General features: G+C 35.1%; 1 protein-coding gene across 4 annotated transcripts in view; it reads right to left on the bottom strand.

Moving 5' to 3' along the window:
* Pclo (piccolo presynaptic cytomatrix protein) overlaps positions 1–19267 on the bottom strand; it is a 359315-nt gene that overhangs the window by 158732 nt on the left and 181316 nt on the right. For all 4 annotated transcript variants that reach the window (XM_031380023.1, XM_031380024.1, XM_031380025.1 and 1 more), the window contains exon 7: positions 3926–6110. In XM_031380023.1, coding sequence (XP_031235883.1) covers positions 3926–6110 — 2185 coding nt within the window. The remainder of the gene's footprint in view (positions 1–3925; positions 6111–19267) is intronic.

Below are 19267 nucleotides of genomic sequence, written 5' to 3'. Positions count from 1 at the left end.
TAGAATCTAAGATGATATCCTATGTGTCACTGCTAGAATAAGATATCCTATGTGTCACTGCTAGAATCTAAGATGATATCCCATGTGTCACTGCTAGAATCTAAGATGATATCTTATGTGTCACTGCTAGAATCTAAGATGATATCCTATGTGTCACTGCTAGAATAAGATATCCTATGTGTCACTGCTAGAATCGCATGTACTACAAGAACTTTATAGCTTAATAATAAAAACATCTAAAATGGATAAATGAGAATATTTTAATATAAATAAAATTATTATCTGCATTTGACACTGAGTTAGAAATTTGAAATTACTTTTTCTGTAATTTCTCAGCATGATACAACTTGAAGTATATTGAACTTTTAATCACATTTAAAGCATTCAAACACTAATTTAGATTTTTCATAGTTTTTTCAGTACTTTTCAGGTTTTAAAGAATATTTCAAAGAAACTAAAACTTATTTTACTGAATTGCTAAAACTGACTTAGTATACATTGCTTATTCTTGGTATTCCTTGGTTATACTGTTGATCCCCAATTAACAGCCTTTGGAATAGATGGAATGCTTCTTAATTTGCGGATGGAAGCTCTCCTCTTTATCTCATTAAATTTTTGTGTCTACCTTATCATCTCCATATTCTCCAGAGACTGCTGTTTCTCTCATTTACTGGCTTGCAGGTTTAGGCAACCAGTGTTTGCATCATGACTCAGCTGCATACCCATAGCCTTCCACACCACTGCTCCTGAACCACACTATCTCTCTACATGGAGCACATCTCTCTACATGGAGCACAAGGCAGAGTTTCATAGATTCATCAACTTCAGATTTGATGCCTGGATTGTGGTCACATATACAGTCACATTAATTGATTTGCCTATTTGGCTAGCAGCTCCGTGAAGAGGAAATTTATGTTTTTTACAACTTTCTCCTCTTTCAACTTTCTTCTCCTTCTTATTTAGAGTACAATGTTTAATAAATTTTTGTAGAACGAATTAAAGATAGAGTTACTATCATCATCTAAAGAAAAAAGGTAAATAGAATTATGATAGTTTTAATTTATACCTACACCTGATTTATAGATATATAATATTCTTTCCATAATTTAGTTGATGATTATTGTGATAAAGTACAGTGCTAATTTGAAACTGATGAATAAATTGACAAAATTATGCAATATAACAAATAATTGATAAATAAAAAAATAAACTAAATAGTCATCAGTCTAAATTTTCTAGATTATACTTAACCTCCACTAGGAGAAATAATTTCATATAGGTATTATATATATTTATCATACATATAATTTTTAAAAACAAAAATAAAATAATAATTTATCATATTTTCAATATGTGGCTATCCTGAATGATTTAGAGGATTGTTTCATTTGAATATATAACTTTTCTAATTGAATTTTAAATACAACTGCTTAAAATGTGGTTTAGGGGGCTCTGGATATTATAATTATGGTAGAACTCAACCTTATACAACTTTCATCAGTTTATGTCTAATTCTGAGTTCCCATTTTCCCATATGTAACTGAATTGAGAAGATATCCACCACTTTTTATGGGAATACAGAATCAACTTAAAGTAACCAGATTGAGTGATTGTTCATGTATCACACCCTGTCTTCCTCAGAGGTTGCCAGATATTTTGGGTTAGCTATTCCTAATAGCTCATATTTTATCTGTAGTAATAGAACAATACTACAGACACATTTAAAATATCAAATGTACCATTTCTATTCCATGCTGATTTACATTTTTTTATTTTACTAGAAAATCTTTACATATTTACATGACATACTAACACTGAAAATATGTAACATTTTACTGAGGACATATTTTAAAGATGTCCATTACAATGCAATCACAAAGCTAATGTAATTCAATTTGTTATAGCCTCTTAAGTAATTATATTGATAATTTTTATGAATTAGTTTTGTCTGCTTTATTTTAAAAACATTTTGGTTCTCAAACTTCACTTCAATTGTTTCATGTTTTGGCATCATCTTTATTTGCTTTAGTAATATGTAGGTACATGTTATCACATATATATATATATATATACATATATATGCATATATATCAAAACAAGAGTTCAGCTATTAGTAACTACTGCTACTACTGCTAAACACCAAACATAAAAATAAAAATGCTCAGTTAATTTTATATGCATGGGATAATATAAATGCCACATTTGGGCTAGTTACAAACATTACATGTGTAATATCAAGTTAAAGACTGGTTGTCAAATTCTTTTCAGGTAATTATCATCTATGTGCACAAATCCTTTAAAACATGACTTGTTCCATGATTCCAAGAGTTTTTGTTTTATTTTTATAGATATGGCTATTGAATCACTTCTTATTCTTTTTCAGAACAATTCTACATTTCTGAAATGAATGTAAAATATTTACTAGAATAAAGAGTAACTTTTCACATAATGTTATAATTTTTGATAATCAAGTGGATTCATTCAAACATTGGCCTAGTACAAATATACACAAATGAAAGTGTTACTTAAATAACAAACTGTCAATAAAAATGGTCAACCATCAGCTTGCAACAAGAAAAAACAGGCTAAAAAGAAACTTTGTAAAAACTTCATAAGCAAAGGAACTGGTTTATTTAATTTAGGGCCATAGACCCTAAATTCAGCAAACATTCTATAACTCATCTTTTAAAATCATATCTGTATGTACATATACACTAAAAATAAAAATGCTCTCCATAAAAACATTTTCATATGAGTTTTTCTGAGAAAGTTAGATTAAAATGGGGAGTACAGTCACACATCCATAGTATTTTTGAGTATACAAATGAATGAAATAATAACTTTTTATTCATTTAGAGATATTTTATTTCCAGAACTTCAACCCCATATATATCAAATACAAACCAATAAACAAGAATCCCAGGCCTGCATGTGCATGAACTACAGAATAGGATCTATCTCAAAAATTTAATGAAGTAAATTATATATATATATATATAATATATATATACATATATGTATATATGTGTATGTGTGTGTGCGTGTGTGTCATATACAAAATAACTCTTAAAATCTTTATATTTGTCTAAGGATTTTCACTTTAAAGCAATTTTAGTGTAGTATGCTCTTGCTCAACCAAAAAAAGTAGCAAACCACTTTTGGGCAAAACTAGATAAAATAACAAAAGTAAAGGCATTGAAATGTTCGTGGGGCACAGCAGGGTGGCTACACTTTCTAAAGTAGTCTCCTTTTTTTTCAGTTTTAAGTGGAAAGAACATTTTATATATACTAAAAATCATTTTTCATGTCATGGTTAGAATTAAAATTTCTAATACATAACACTAAATGTGCAAATTTGTCAGTAATAATCTTTATAATAAAGGGAGATGAAACACAGATGTTTATTTAATGACAATGATAAAATTCTGTTATATTAACTTCAAGCTGTTGCAAGAACTCCCTCAAAGAGAATAACCTCTGATCTAGGACACCCCCCATCTCCATTACAAAATACTACTCAATGGTTCTAACTTGTAGTCATTTAATTAAAATTAATTAAACATGTTAAAATATATTTTTAAAGTGCAAAGATCTATACAATAAAATTCTTCCCAGTTATGTATTTTAAGGATGACCATATTTTATTGATAGAATTGTGTAATAGTTGTTTTAAAACAATTCAGACACAAAATAAATCAGGCCAACAATCAAGAAGCAGTGAAATAATAAAATAAAAACAATCAAAGAAAAACATGCCACCATATCTACACACAAGAAGTAGACATACAAGAAATAAAATTGAAATAAACATGCAAAAATTGCACCAAGAAAGATGGAATATATCCTTGGAGAAAGAAAATTAAACATGCAGAAAGATATGAGTTTGAGTTTTGATAGTAACAGGATAGTGTGTGGACCCATTTACCTTCACTGTCAGACATAGCATGTTGGAAGTCATCCATGATGAATGCTATGTCACGGTCATAACCCCTTGTCCGTGACTCTTCTCTCATGTGTTGCTGAACTTCAGGCAAAGAGTGGCTTGATCCAAATTGATCCCTTGTATCAGCAGAGATGGGAGGCAAGGGTCCAGCCGCAGCCCTGGCCATTCCCATTGGCTGGCCAACAGGACTTAGCGGACTTTCTTCTTCTGAATTCTGGGCCACGATTGGTATTCTTCCTCTACTTTGGCTGATTGGTAAGCTGGTGGGTTTAGTTCTGGCAGAAGAAGAATGGCCAAAGGAGACATCCAGAGCTTCAGCCTCCTGAGCTTTCAATCTTAGCGATGAGCTGGAAGAATCCCTCTTAATTGATAAATCAAGTCCATAGACAGAGGAAGGCCTAGAGGAAGGCCTAGACCTGCTCCCACTGGTATATGGCTTATCTGCTTCATCCTGTAGAGCTGACCGGATGGTATTTCCTAACGTGCCCAGTCCTGACCCAAGAGATGAGCCCATAAATTTTTGTTGATCTGTAATATTTTTTCTGAGGCCAAATGTGATATCATCTTGAAGAAGCCTTGCCCTAGAAGAAATACCGCCAATGGATGACGTGCTAGAACTCATGTAAGTGGGATAGTCAGGTTCGAGGTCTCTACTTTCTTGAATAGGTGAAAACTTAGACATTTTAGGGTCAATTAGTGATTTCTTATGCTTTGATTGCTTTTGGTAAAGTATGGCTGCAGGTAATTGTTTGGCAGCTTGCTTTTCAAGGGTGAGTCTACTGATGCTATACTTTTCGGACTTGGGGAAGTGTCTATAGCTAGTATCAGCATGGTAATAATGTGAAAGACCGGCAAGGTGATCTAAGCTCTCTGTGCCTCTACGGAATTCTTGCTTAATCTGATGTTTCAGAAGCTTTAACTCGTAAGGATCCTCCATCGGATCCTCGTCTGCTTTCACATAGCTGTGCAATCTGGAGGATGTCTGCAGAGGCGCTAGGAAGTCTGTCACTTCTTGAGACCTCCGTGTCTCAGTGGTCCTAAGGAGACGATCTGTTTTGGACAGATCCTTTTCATGAAGACTAAATGCAGTGCTCAAAGCCGCTGTCCCTTTGGTAATATCTCCAATGTCATCTATTAGGACATAATTCCGTGAAGTGTGGTGGTCAATGTCTGCATAGAAGGAGTCTGCAGATATGCTTGATATTGGACTGCTTGCCATGCTGCTTCTTTCCTCCAAACCTATTCTCAGGTCTAAACTGTTGTACTTACTCCCAAGATGGGAAACCGCGTATGTATTATCAGTAGAAACTGGAGCAATCATCAGGGGTTGGTTGCGAATCACTTCATAGTTAGAAGTTATCTTAGGCTCCAAATACAACGTGGTTTGCCGAGGCTTCTGTTGTATCACCATCATCTGTGATGGTAATTGATAGGATGGTTGTGGAGTTGGAGTGGGTTGAGCCTGGGGTGTGAAGGACATTGTTGCCACAGCTTGGAAGGTTGGTTGAGTCTGATAAGGGGAGACTTGTTGATGGTACAATGTCTGCTGCTGAAAGTGAGATTGCTGAGTGTACGGGGTCGGGGCTTGGGTGGGAAGAGCAGGTGAAGAGTACTGGTATTGTGTGTAAGGACTTGTAGGAGGAACTAGCTGAGCTTCTGTTTGGGTTTGTGGTGGAATGAACTGGCTGAATTCAGTTTGAGGAGCTGTTCTTGGCCGCTCAATGCCATGCTGACTCTCTACTCGGCTCGGTCTAGTACTGCTGACCTCACTGTCAGACATGTAGTCGCGGTCCTCAGCTACCCCCTGCAAGTAGGCGCGCTCTCGCTTTTCTCTCTCCTTCAATAATGCTTCTTTTCTCCTGTTGATTCCCATTTCCAGATACCGTAGCTTGGCATCAATCTCCTTTTCTTCTTCATCAAGTTCTGCTTGCTTCTTTCTAAGCTTGGCAGACTCCCTTTCCACGAGGTCGAGCTCTCGGTCTATGTCCTGGAGAATCTTGGCTCGAGCCATGGTATTGGTTCTGCACATTCTTCTCCTGGAAGCAGTGCCCATGGTGCTGTAAGTTGACTGTGTTCCGGTGGATGCCTCCTCAGGAGGGGGGTTAGGCAGTGTTCTCTTCACTTTTTTCTGAGTACCAGAGGCTGTTATGGTTTGAGAACCTTTAGTCTACAATCAAGTAAACGAAATACAGCACTTTGTTATCAAATAAGAAAATGAAAACTAAAAAAAAAATCCCTTCATAACTTATACTTGAATAATTGAGTTAAAAATTGCAGTATCATAACACAATAAACTAAAAAAAAATCACCCCCTTTCAATCCATGTTAATAAACATTAGATTATTTACTTAATCTATGGTAATTGCATTGCAACTCTGTTTCTCATTTGAAAGGCAATGTCCTTATTTAGAAGATTTGTGTCTAACTTGGTCATTTCACATTGCACATATCTTGCCATTTCCAGTATTTACATGATTATTTGCCTTTTGGTATTCCTTCACAACTCTACTTTCTTGTGATTGTTTTGGCAACATCGTAAGAAAAATAATTTGCTGTACTAAAAGATTATCGGAGTCAGTTTCAATCAGGTAAAACAGCAGCTAATAGCTCATGAGATACTTTTACTCTTATTTTACTAACTTGTCATGAACTTGCTTTTTAATGGGCACAAGTCTTTAGATTCCTAAAGCCTGAATAGCCTGAAACATACACAATCACTGTGTAGTTAAGACGCACCAATGTTCTCTAAGATGCTGTGCATGAGATATGCTTAAGTTGGAGCTTAATCTCCAACCATTCTCAGCCATGGTCTACAGAAAATGTCCCTTCCCACTCTCTCTTCAGCAATGCAAAGGTACAATTCCTCCCTACCCTTCAATCATCAAACATTTGTGACAAAAAGTAGATGATACATGACTCTGTGAATTTTGGAAATAAAATTTCATTTCCTTATTATTTATGACTATATTACTATAATAATTTGAATTAGTCATTATTAATTAGGGCAGAGTCCCTATGCTTCTTTCTGTTGCTTTCAAACATCATTTCCTAATCTATTCCTTAATGTTCAAAACAGTTCTCCTATCTATATCTTATAAAATACACATAAGGCATATTTCCTAAGCAGCTGTTATACACATTCCTAATTCTTACCCTCATTATGCCCTCTTTACATATTATGCACAATTAAGTCAAGGAGTTGTTATGAAGATCAAATGAGACAGCTGTTTAATACTATAGGTACTCATTAACTATTACTTCAAAAATATTATTTCTGCAGGACTTTGTAGCTTCCAGATCCATTTATATTCAATATACATCAAAGGCTATTAAGGTATCAATGAATGCTTCACTTTCACTGTTGTTCTACTCTGACTACACAACTGGTTATGAATGTAGATATTTGGTAAGGTGTTACCCAGAGAGAGGCAGAGAGTGCAATGAGTGAAAATTTAGTCTCTCATGACTAAGTATGATAGTAAGTTATGACATTTTTGAAAGATATGTATGTTTGAGTGCATAAATATGCATTGTGTATGTGTGTGTATGTGTATGTGTGTATGTGTAGCATGTATATTCCTGTTACCCATAGGGGAAAGAAATAACTGCCAGAGTTCCTAGAACTGGTTAAGTTTTGTCAGCTCCAAAGATATTCTAATCCCTTCCTTAATGACAAAAGGCTATCTTCATAAGTGTGCATCTTTACAGGACAGGATTTGGTCATGATCTTCCAGTTAGGTGCTCAAAACTTTCTGTGGTAAAATTACACTGACAATGAAAACAATGAAACAAACTATACTTTAAAGTAAGTATTAAGCATGTTTTAATTTGTAGGTATGCATCAACTATGGGTTGAAAAAAAGAAAAAAGAAAAAATATAAGAAAGATCACAGTAGAGATAACTATTACAATAAAGCAAAACCAACCTAACATTTCATATCTAGGCTTAGACTTCAAAAAAGTAAATACTCTAAAGATTTGTAAATCAAAACATCTTTCAAGCAAATCCACTCATTCACTCATGCACTCATTCATTCATTCATTCATTCATTCATTTTTTTGTGAAAGGAGCTAGCTTTCAAAGTGATGACACTGGCATTAAGTAATGACCATCATGGTAGTACTGGTTCTTTTTTCTATTGAAATATTAAGATATAAGTTGTAGTTTTAAAAGATTCGTAAAGATTTCTGAAAAAACGAGTATGTTTTTCTTCAAGACAGATAAAAACTGAGGCTAATGTTCTGACTCCAGGCTGGTATATTCTCGTGATATGTCAGATAGTGTGAGATCAAAATAGGAAAAAATACCTTTTAAGTTAAAAGATCTGTTTGCAGTTAAGGATAAGTTTCTGTTTGTCTGTTTGTTTGAGCCATCTTCTCTGATTATATGTGAAAAAGAGGTACATGGACAGAAAATACAATAGGATGTATGCCGGCCTGTGATCGGAAGTGATGGGAAATGTGGGAATTGTGTATTTTGTCTTTTTATCCCACTGGAAAGCACAAAAAGACATTGGACTTGTGACGTGGAGCCATTTTCCGGGAACCCAGAACTGGACCTTGCCAGAGATAATCCAACTGGCCAGTATTTAATTCAAGCTTGCTTCAGATTTGGCTTTAAGTTGTGGAGAGTATTGCTGTTCTTGACTGGTGAGGTTCACAATAGCAAGAAACTTAGTCTAGGAAAATATTGAGTCATATTCTGAATATATGAGGATGGTGAACAGTGAAGGTTTTACTGGATAACAAATAACATTTTTTTAAATACTGGTTTTGCACTACTGAGTCAGAGTCATGGCTTCTGCCTTGTAGATAAACAACAGCAGGGGATCAGACAGTATTTGTTCACTTTTCATTTCTTAAATAAAACATGGGGTTATCTTCCTTGCATATAACTACCTTCACTGTGCAATTTGGAAAGAACTGACTGCCACTTCTCAATATAACCTTGATACAGACTTCTTGAGATTGTACCACTGCTATGTTTTTCAGAGAACAATGTTGTCACTGATTACATTTAAATTGTTGGGAGGACAAAAATTAAGTCATATTGGAAAGTTACACTGGGGATAAAAAGGGGAGGTAATCCAAAACTAGAAAACTCTATCTAAACATGTGAAAGATCTGGGAAAAGGCTGGAAAGATCTCCCACGCTTGTGGATCAATAGGGGCAACACAGTGAAAATGGTTATCTTAACAAAAACAATCTACAGATTGAACACAATCCCCATCAAAATTCCAACACAATTCTTCACAGATCTTATAAGAAAAATACTCAACTTCATAAGGAAAAACAACAAACCCAGGATAGCTGAAACAAACCTGAATGATAAAAGAACTTCATGAGCTATCACCATTTGGGATTTTAAGCTGTAGTACAGAACAGTAGTAATAAAACCTGCATGGTATTGGTACAGAAACTCATAGGTTTATCAATGAAATTGAATTAAAGACCCAAACACAAATTCACACTACTGTGTACAGCTGATTATTTATAAAGAAGCCAGAATTAAACAATGAGAGGAAAAGCATCTTCAACAAATATTGATGGACTATCTGAATGTCTGCATGCAGAAGAATGCAAATAGATTCATATCTGTCACTGTGAACAAAACTCAAGTCCAAGTGAATCAAAGACCTCGCTATAAAACCAGCTACATTGAATCTTATAGAAGAGAAAATGGGGAATAGTCATGAGTTCATTGGCACAAGATATAACTTTCCAGAAAACAACACTTATACCTTAGGTATTAAAATTGACAATAAAAGTAAACTCATGAAACTGAAAATTTTTTGTACAGCAAAGTCCACCACTAATAAGACAAAATGGCAGCCTACAAAATGAGAAAATATTTTCACCAACTCCATGTCTGACAAAAGGTTAATTTCCACAACATTGTGTCTATATTTATATCTATATATATATATATCTGCATCTTCATCTACATCTATATCTATATCTATTTATATCTAATCTATATATATTTATATATGTCTAGTATGAATTATTTGGTATGTTGGTAATATATATTATATAATGAAAATAATGCAATTTAAAAATATGCTACATATATAAATAGAGAATATGCTTGGTCCAGGTAGTGGGGCTCTATTAGGAGTTGTGGCTTTGTTGTAGGAAGTGTGTCACTGTGGGGGTGGGCTTCAGGGATCCTATGTTCAGGATTCATCCAATGTAGAAGCAGAACATCTTCTTACCTGTACAGACTAGAGTCTCCTTCTGACTGCTTTCTGATCGAGATGTAGAACTCTCAGGTCCTTCACTAGCACAAATCTACCTGGATGCTCCCATGCTTCCTGCTGTGATAATAATGGACTGAACCTTTTAAACTATAAGCCATGCCAATTAAATGTCCTCTATAAAAGTTGGCTTGGTCATGGTATCTCTTCATAGCAATCTTAACTAAGACAGCAGCTTTATTGACAGTAGATAGAAACAACCTAGATGTCTCTCAACCTAAGAATGTATAAAGAAAATATGGTACATTTTCACAATGGAGTATTGCTCAGGTGTTAAGAAATAACATCATGAAATTTGGGGACAAATAGATGGAACTATAAAAAAAAAAACCCAAAACATCCCAACTGAAGTAATCCAGACCTAGAAAGACAAATCCTGATATATACTCACTGGTAAATGGATATTAGCTGTAAAGTAAAAGATAATCATGAGACAATCCACAGATCCAGAGAGATTAAGTAACAAGGAGTACTCAATGGAAGGACTATACAATTCTCCATGAGAAGGGGAAATAGAATAGATATAGCAGGTGAACTAGGGGCGAGTGGGGACAGGAACAGGAGGCAGCAGGTGGGGGGAGGATATAGGGAGATGTGGGAGAGTAAGACAACTGAAATGGGGAGCATCTTGGGGATAATGTAGTGCAATGAAAACTCCCAGGTATCTATGAGGATAATTATAGCTAGGACTCCTACTAATGGGGATATGGAGCCTGAACTTGTCATCTCTTGTAACCAGGTAAGACTTCCAGTGGAGTGATTGGGACACCAATTGAGCCATAAGTCTTTAGACCTACAATTTATTCTGTCTTCAAGATAAGTTGGGGTAAAGGTGGCAAAGAAATTGTGGGATTGCCAACCAATATCTGGTTTGGCTTAAGAACCATGCCTCAAGAGGGAGGTGATTTCTGACACTGCCCAGACGACTACAAACCAGAGGCTGGATAGCCCGGATATCTAGGATAGAACGAAACAGAAACTTCCAAAATTTAAAAAGTCAATAAAATGATTCATAATGACATTTTGTTATACTTGTATAAGCCTAGCATAATCATCATCAAAGAGGCATCATCCAACAACTAATGGAAGCAGATGTAGAGATGAATAGCAAAACATTAGAGGGAACTTAGGGAGTCCTATAGAAGAGGGGAGGGAGGATTACAGGATCGACTAAGGGTCAAGGACACAACAAGAAAACCCATAGAATCAACTAATCTAGGCTTACAAGGACTCATAGAGACTAAACCAAAAGTTAGGGAGCTGCATGGGTCTCACCTAGGCCCTCTACATATATATCATGGTTGTGTAGCATGATCTTCTTGTCGGACTCCTACTAGTGGGAGCCAGGGCTGTCTCTGATTCCTTTTCCTCCTTTTGGGATCCTTTCTCTTTTACTCTGCTGCCTTGTCTAACTGTAATATGAGGAGAGTTGCCTAGTCTCATTTCAACTTGATATGCCATGTTTGGTTGGTATCTCTAGCTTAACTTTTCTGACAGAAAAAAGAGAAGTGGATGGAGATAAATAGTGCAAAGGCAGGAGGGAGGGGAAATTGACATAGAGGTTTAATATATGAGAAAACAGTAAAATAAAAAAAAGGAGGAAACATGAAATGAAAGGAACGGAAAGGAATGGAAAGGAAAAGAAAAGAAAGAAAAGAAAAGAAAGAAGAAAAGGGTCATGAATGCCAAACCACTCAGGGTATACATTCCTGTAGGTTAGTATGTGGTTGAAGAAGTAAAGAGGGGTGTATTGTGCTAAGTGGCTAGGTCTCATCTGTTAAGCTCTCATTAAGTTTCTTTCATAAAATATGGAGGCCCAGTGTTAAGACATTTGTTTTATTTTTCACCATTATTTTTCTAAAATCTTTATTTAAATTGGGGTCAAAACTTGTCAAGATCTGAGAAACCAAGGTTTTGAGGTGCATGCTCGCTCTGAGTCACAGCTCTGAAGAGCATTGTCCTAGCTTTGGGAAGCATCCACTGAGATGCACTTCTAGGGAAAACATAACATGGCTGCTTGAAAAAGAACCAGAAGTTCATAGATTTTTAAAAATGAGGAAAGGCATGCAAGAGAATAAAAGCTCCACAACTTTCCTAGATTTTCTAGTTTCCTTCATCTTTGTTGGCTACTCCGAAATATGATCTTCTGAGATTTTCCCTGTACATTGCATAATTTCCCCTTACATTGTGTCAACTGGATGAGATAGTTTATTTAAATTACTCTTTGGTTCACAGCTTTCTGGTATACACATTTATGTGTGGTGCATCTAAATTGTTAAAATCACTAAATATGTAGATTTAAATTTAAGTGTGCATGGTTGAGTGTATGACTATTTTGGCACTGAAGGGTATTTAATGAGAGAAGAAATAAACATTTTTTTTTTCAAAAAGTTGAATAAACAAAGTATATGCAGCAACTATTGTTTAATGTCATAACTTCCAGACAAAAATTATTCAATGATTATATACATGACAAAACTCACTTTAAAAATGTCTTCAATGAGCTGCTTATTTTTAATCTAGATAATGAAGGTTGTTATACTGTCGATAAGATAGAGCTGTTTTTGCTCAAAGCACATTTACCTGTAGCCCCAGCATCTTGGAGGCTGAAACACAAAAGTCATGTGTTTGGGATAACACAAACCAAACCACCACCAACAAAATAATTTTCTACATATAAAAATATCAAACATTGGAAAGATTTTAGGGAACTGTGTGAAGAAAATACTTCAAAAGTTTAGCATGTTTGGATCATTGTACATTACAGACAATAGTTATATATGTAGTTTTTATGCTTCTGTTTCAGTTAAAAATATATACTGCATAAATTACAGGGTAGAGGAGAAGGATCGCTCTGTAAAGTACTTGCCATGGAAGCATGAACACCTGAATCTGATCTCCAAGAAACTACATTAAAAAGCGGAGCATAGTTACAAGTGCTTTAACCTTCAGCACTGTGGAAGCAGAGACCAGTGGGCCCCTGGGCCTTTTGGAAAAGCTGTGTAGCTGCGTCAGAGAACTCCAGGTTCTGCAAGGGAGTGTGCCTTAAAAAATAAGATGAAGAGAAACTAGGGAAGATACTCAGCATTGACCTCTAGTCTATAAACAAACACAAATGCACACACACAACACACACAGAAAGAGAGACAGAGAGAGACAGAAAGAGACAGAGACAGAGACAGAGACACTAGAACTCATGCATGGATGTGCACATACACACAGACAAACACACAACTACACTAACAATTTTGTAGCTAGCTCTTAGTGTCAATATCAGAGATATAATAATAAACTACAATATCACCCAAAAGACATAGCAATGTACCTTTCATTTTATAAATGCAAAAATAAATTCTAATCATGTAACTATATTGTATCTTGCTTTGCAGGTATTTTTCCTGTTAAAGAAGAAAAGTTTCTATGACGTTCTTCTTCTTTTAGAAACCAGAGAACATTCATATTAAATAATACAAGTCAAACAAAATTGCTAATAAGATATTTTGATAATAAAAATGTAGAATTTCCTAGAAACAAAACAGTCTCTTTTATGTTAGTCCATACAATTTGAGAGTGGATGAGTTAGAAGACCATATGGAGTATTGGATCCAAAAATTAAAGTTATTTTTTTTCAGTTTGTAAAAGGAAAATCTACTAGATACAACAAATATGGGATCTGACAAAAATGGATGGTTTTAAGCAGGTAAATATTTTCCATGGAGAGACATGTATTAAATCTAATTTTTCAGGTAAATAGCAAGGACTATGTGGCTTCATTATCATACTTAATGCATCAACATTCATGAGTAGAACCAGATTCCATGACTCCCTGATGTAAGCATGGAGAGGAATTCTGGAAAAATAAATATATGTATGGGAACCTACAAAAACAAAACTTTGAAAACTGTACCTATATTAAAATCTCCGTCCACCCATGTCATCCTTTTCCAGATAGTGAAGGCAACTCTGGTTATTCCATCAGGGTCAAATTACCCAGGATCATATGAAATACAGGGGCGGAGCGAACCATCAAAGGATCAGAATTCAGTCACTGGCTCTGCTGCTGATACAGGTCACTGGTTAGTAATCAGTGTGGCTTTGTCTAAGGGAAAACTGTGACAGCCCAATTTAATTTCCTTCAGAGATAGTGCAGCTGTCAGAGCAGATAATCCAGAGGGAATAAATAGCATCTAGCATTGCATCAGCAGGACATTTGATGTCTTCCTGCAATGGTTTCTAAAATAGTTTTGGCTGTTGGAATGGAGAAGAGCAATATGATCTACTGGGTATGCATACAGATTATGGATATTCATGGTCTGGCATGAACCCATGCATGCATGCACATGAGGGCACAGGCACACCCGCACATGCACACCCACATACCACATACACACCCACCTACCACATACACATATATAATTATTTAGACAATATATTTCTTATCCTTGTTACTAATCTTTTGGAGCCAGATTTTTCTCCACACTGGGTGACTGTTTTGTGCTATGGAAAATGTTTATTTATATTTATGGCTTCTATGTAACATATATTATATAAAAATAATGTTATGTATTGCCACCTAGCTTCTGAAGTCTAAGAAGCCTTTAGTTAACACAGAAGTTAGGAAATGTTTTCATGGAGAGATTATTGTTCTCTTCTGATTGAATCTGTCTATTGATGTGGAGAAGGCTACTGTTTGAATCGCTCTCACACTGATTTAGCCTGAGTAGGAAAACACATATTTTGCAAAGCAAAACAAAGCAAATGAAAATTATTCAGGGAATGGTGACTTGAAAGATATGGGTAGGGTGAAATATGTAAGAAAAATTAACATTTATGGTCTGATAGGACAGTTAATGGTTTGATAAATAAAGATAAGAATGAACTAGATTATTTTGCCTTGTTATCAGCTTGCCCCATGATACTAAGATAAACTCACTTCCCTTGATTACTTTTTATTCAGATCTATATAAAAACAAAACCTTATAAACCCTCATGCCTTTAAATCATTAATCAGAAAGTAAATGGAAACTTGTAGTGATTTTGTCTCCTCAAAATAAGATAACTCTATACAATATAAACATTCCTCACCATGTTCATTTAACTTAGAGTTATGAAATGATGATGAAGTTATATGTGAACATAAGGAAATATACACAAAGAAATGCATATCCTAATTCTTTGTAATTAAACTCAGTGCAATCAACATTAACTCTGAAAAGCCAGTGGAAATGGTATGGCTGTTTTTCTGTTTCCACACCCTCTATAGTAAGTCCCTCCAGAGCAAGCCTTATGGGTTTTGAGACAAAGTAGCAATGGAGTATACAGTCAAGAGCATGTCATCCACAGCATGCCATTGGGTAAGTGTTCACAGAAAGCCTTCATCCCCCTCTCTATTCTCCATTACTACAGGTTTAATGGAAAAGAAATGATAAATGATTCTACTCATAGAGTTGCTTTAAATACTCTTGGGCTATCTCAAATCCATTATACATCGCAACAGAGTACAGTGTCTTGTATATATGAAGCAAGAATGTCAAATCTTTTTGACTACAGTGCTACAGACCATATAAGTAACTGCTTCCATCATCAGAATAAATAAATAATACAATCTTGAATGTATACTACTGTCAGGAAGAATTTATCCTTTGTGAATGGAATTGGAATTGTCCAGAGGATACTTAAATTACAAGAGCTGAGGTGCAATAACAAAAGTAAAATTAATAGTTATGATGATGATAGTGATAACAACAACAATAATAATAGTGATGATGATGATGATGATGTGTGAGAAGCTAAATTACACTATCTTGGCAATAAAAGATTAAAAAAGAAAATAATAAAACATACTTAGAGTCTTATAATGAGTTCTTTAAGTTTTTAATAAACTTAAATGCACTCAGTATTTCACTCTGTATCTTTAAGCTTTCCCTTAATGCACCTAGTGTCCCACTTAGTTTTGTTTCCTTGCTGAAAGTCATTGCTCTTAGACTGAGCAGTGAAGCAGAAAACAACTTTCTATCTCATTGGACAGAGTATTAGAGATGTCAGTTTGTGTAAAATTTATTGCCTTATATTTCATGGGAAGTCACATAGAGATTAATTTATCTTTTTCCAAATCTGTATAAAGTATTTTTGAGAGAGTTTAGAAGTTTTGTTAAGGTGATGTATTTATGTGCATTTGTATTTCTATCTTCCCTCCCACTCTCCCTCCCTTGGTTCCTTTCTATTGATTCAGATGTCTTTATTACATTGATGAAAACAATACGTATGATTTCTAAGGCTTTTTGTGCAGTTCAATGGCCACATTAAGTTTCTTTTTTCTTTTTCGTTTAACTGCTATATTTTATTATCGCCGCCCAAAACAGGGTTCAAAAAGTATTTGATATCTCATAACAGATATTAGATTGGTATTTTACTTGGAGTGTTTCAGTAGAAGGCAAAAATCCTTCTGAAACCATAATGATCAATGCCAGCACCTTTAAGAAATGGATAGAGTACATACCACCTGTTTTTAACTATCACTAAAAAAGCAACAAAATGACATGAAGTTGTAATCACACACACAATCCTCAAGACCAATTCTTTACTGTACATAAAATAACTACTTGTCTTGTATCAGCATATTCGTTATCTCTTAAATGATAAGGTCATTTACTGATAAGAGCAATCCTTGCACAAGCTCCTGTCTTTAAATTGAAGCAAACTTTGCTCATCTAGTGTCTTATAATTTTGTAACTAGACAAGACTGACTTTCTTGAAGGCTTCCCTACATTAGGCCATCTATAAGAGGACAATTATCAGTAAGTCAACACTTTTTTCTAGTTCTCCAAATTTCTCTACTGGTATTCCATGGCAATAAAATTATCCTGCATGGAATTCAAAGACCTGTCATACACTTACTGCTTTAGTGTTTTTCTATTTGCTGTGGTAAAATATTTGGACAAAAGTAAGCTAAAGAAAAAATGGTATACAATGACTCATAGTTCAAGGGTATACTCTGTGACTGTATAGCAGTCAAAGCAGGAAGTGATTTTAGACTGTTAAGCTGATAATTAACATTGATTATCACAGTCACCCACTTTTCTTTTATAATTCTCCCTCCTCAACATAGTCCCTCAAATCTTACATAGTGAAAATGCTTTCCATTTTACTACATGGTCTGTAATGAACTACACCTTTATTAGTAGAAATTATAATGCCACTTTTCTACATATATCTATCATGTTGGATCTTAAACATCTTGTATCTTTGTACACTTGCATACCATATGCTATGACTTGTGTCATGATGGTTCATGTTGAGAGGCTTGCTTTGTAGTTTAACAATAAAGAAACAGTGTGGAGCTTAATGAGGTGGGGTCAGTGGGAAGTCCTTAGGTCAAGTGAGGCCATATCCCCAGAAGTAATTGTAGGACTTTAGCCTCTCCCGCTTCTTCTCTATCCTTATAATCTTTTCCTCATGTATGTGTTTCTCACCAAATTGCCTGAGATCAATGCCATGCCCTACAAGTTCAACAAACATGATATGAATAAGCCACTTTTTTCATAAAGTAGATGGTCAAGGACTTTTGTCATGAATAGGAATGCAGAGAAAACTGAATAAAATCCATATTTCTAACAAGTACCTTCATTCTGATTGTTTAAAAAGTGAGAATAATGTCCATACTGAAATACAAAATCTTAGTTTATATGATATAATTATTTTTTATAAAGAAGTCAATTTAAATTTTCATTTCAAAGGTAAAAAAGTAAATTAATGTTGAGTCTATTTAGCTAAAATTTGTTAATTACACTTGTAAAGTGATGCCTTATATGAAAAGGCTAGTTATTTGTACTAGTATTCTATCATGACTCTAAGGATAAATGTATGTTTGTTTCAGTTAAAAAGATTTATAATCCAATGGTTGGCTGAGAGAATTCACCCTTGTATTTATCAGGTTCTGGCAGAGCCTCTCAGGAGACAGCTATATCAGGCTCCTGTCAGCAAGCACTTGTTGGCATAATCCACAATAGTGTCTGGGTTTGGTAACTGTATTTTGGATGGATCCCCAGGTAGGGCAGTCTCTGGACGGCCTTTCCTTCAATCTCTGCTCCATATTTTGTCTCTGTATCTCCTTTGTCTCTGTATCTTAGAAGTGGTATTTTGTTCCCCATTCTAAGAAAGACCGAAGTATCCACACTTTGGTCTTCTTCTTGAGTTTTATGTGGTTTGTGGATTGTATCTTGGGTTATTCCAAGCTTCTGGGCTAATATCCACTTATCAGTGAGTGTATACCATTTGTGTTCTTTTTTGATAGAGAAGGTAGAGAAAGGACCAAAGGAGCTGAAGGAGCTTGCAGCCCCATAGGGGGAACAACAATATGAACCAACCAGTACCCCAAGAGCTACCAGGGACTGAAGCACCAACCAAAGAGTACACATGGAGGGACCCATGGCTCCAGACACATCTGTAGCAGAAGATGGCCTTGTTGGACTTCAATGGGAGGAAAGGCCCTTGTTCCTAAGAAGGATCAATGCCCTAGTGTAGGGGAATGCCAGGATAGGGATGCGAGAATGGGTGTGTTAGTGAGCAGGGGGAAGGAAGATGGGATAGGGGGGTTTTGCAGCAGAAACCAGGAAAGAGGATAACATTTGAAATGTAAATAAAGAAAATACCTAAAAAATATTTATAATCAAGAATATTATATGGAATAATACATGCTTTATTTCTCATTTAAGCAATGTTAAATAATGTTATTAATATAAACTATAAGCTCAATATAACAGTTATATTTACTCTATATAGATTTTATATGTACTCTCTATATATCATATATATGACAAAGAAAATAATATCTTTAACAATTAAATTACTGACAATGAGAAATATGTCTGTAAAGATTAATTCAATCAGTAAAATTAATTGTATTTTTTACAGTGATTTAAGCTTTCTGGTGTATGTGGGTGTTTTGTTTCTTTGCTTGCTTGCTTTTTTGTTTTATTTTGTTTAGACAATGTCACATGTAGCACAAGCTGGCTGCCAACGTAATGAGGGGTACCTTGGTAGCACAAGCTGGCTGCCAACGTAATG

Source organism: Mastomys coucha, unplaced genomic scaffold (assembly GCF_008632895.1).
Source record: "Mastomys coucha isolate ucsf_1 unplaced genomic scaffold, UCSF_Mcou_1 pScaffold19, whole genome shotgun sequence".
Lineage (NCBI taxonomy): Eukaryota > Metazoa > Chordata > Mammalia > Rodentia > Muridae > Mastomys > Mastomys coucha.
Note: the sequence above shows the minus strand (reverse complement) of the source record. Positions and strands in the feature narration are given on the sequence as shown.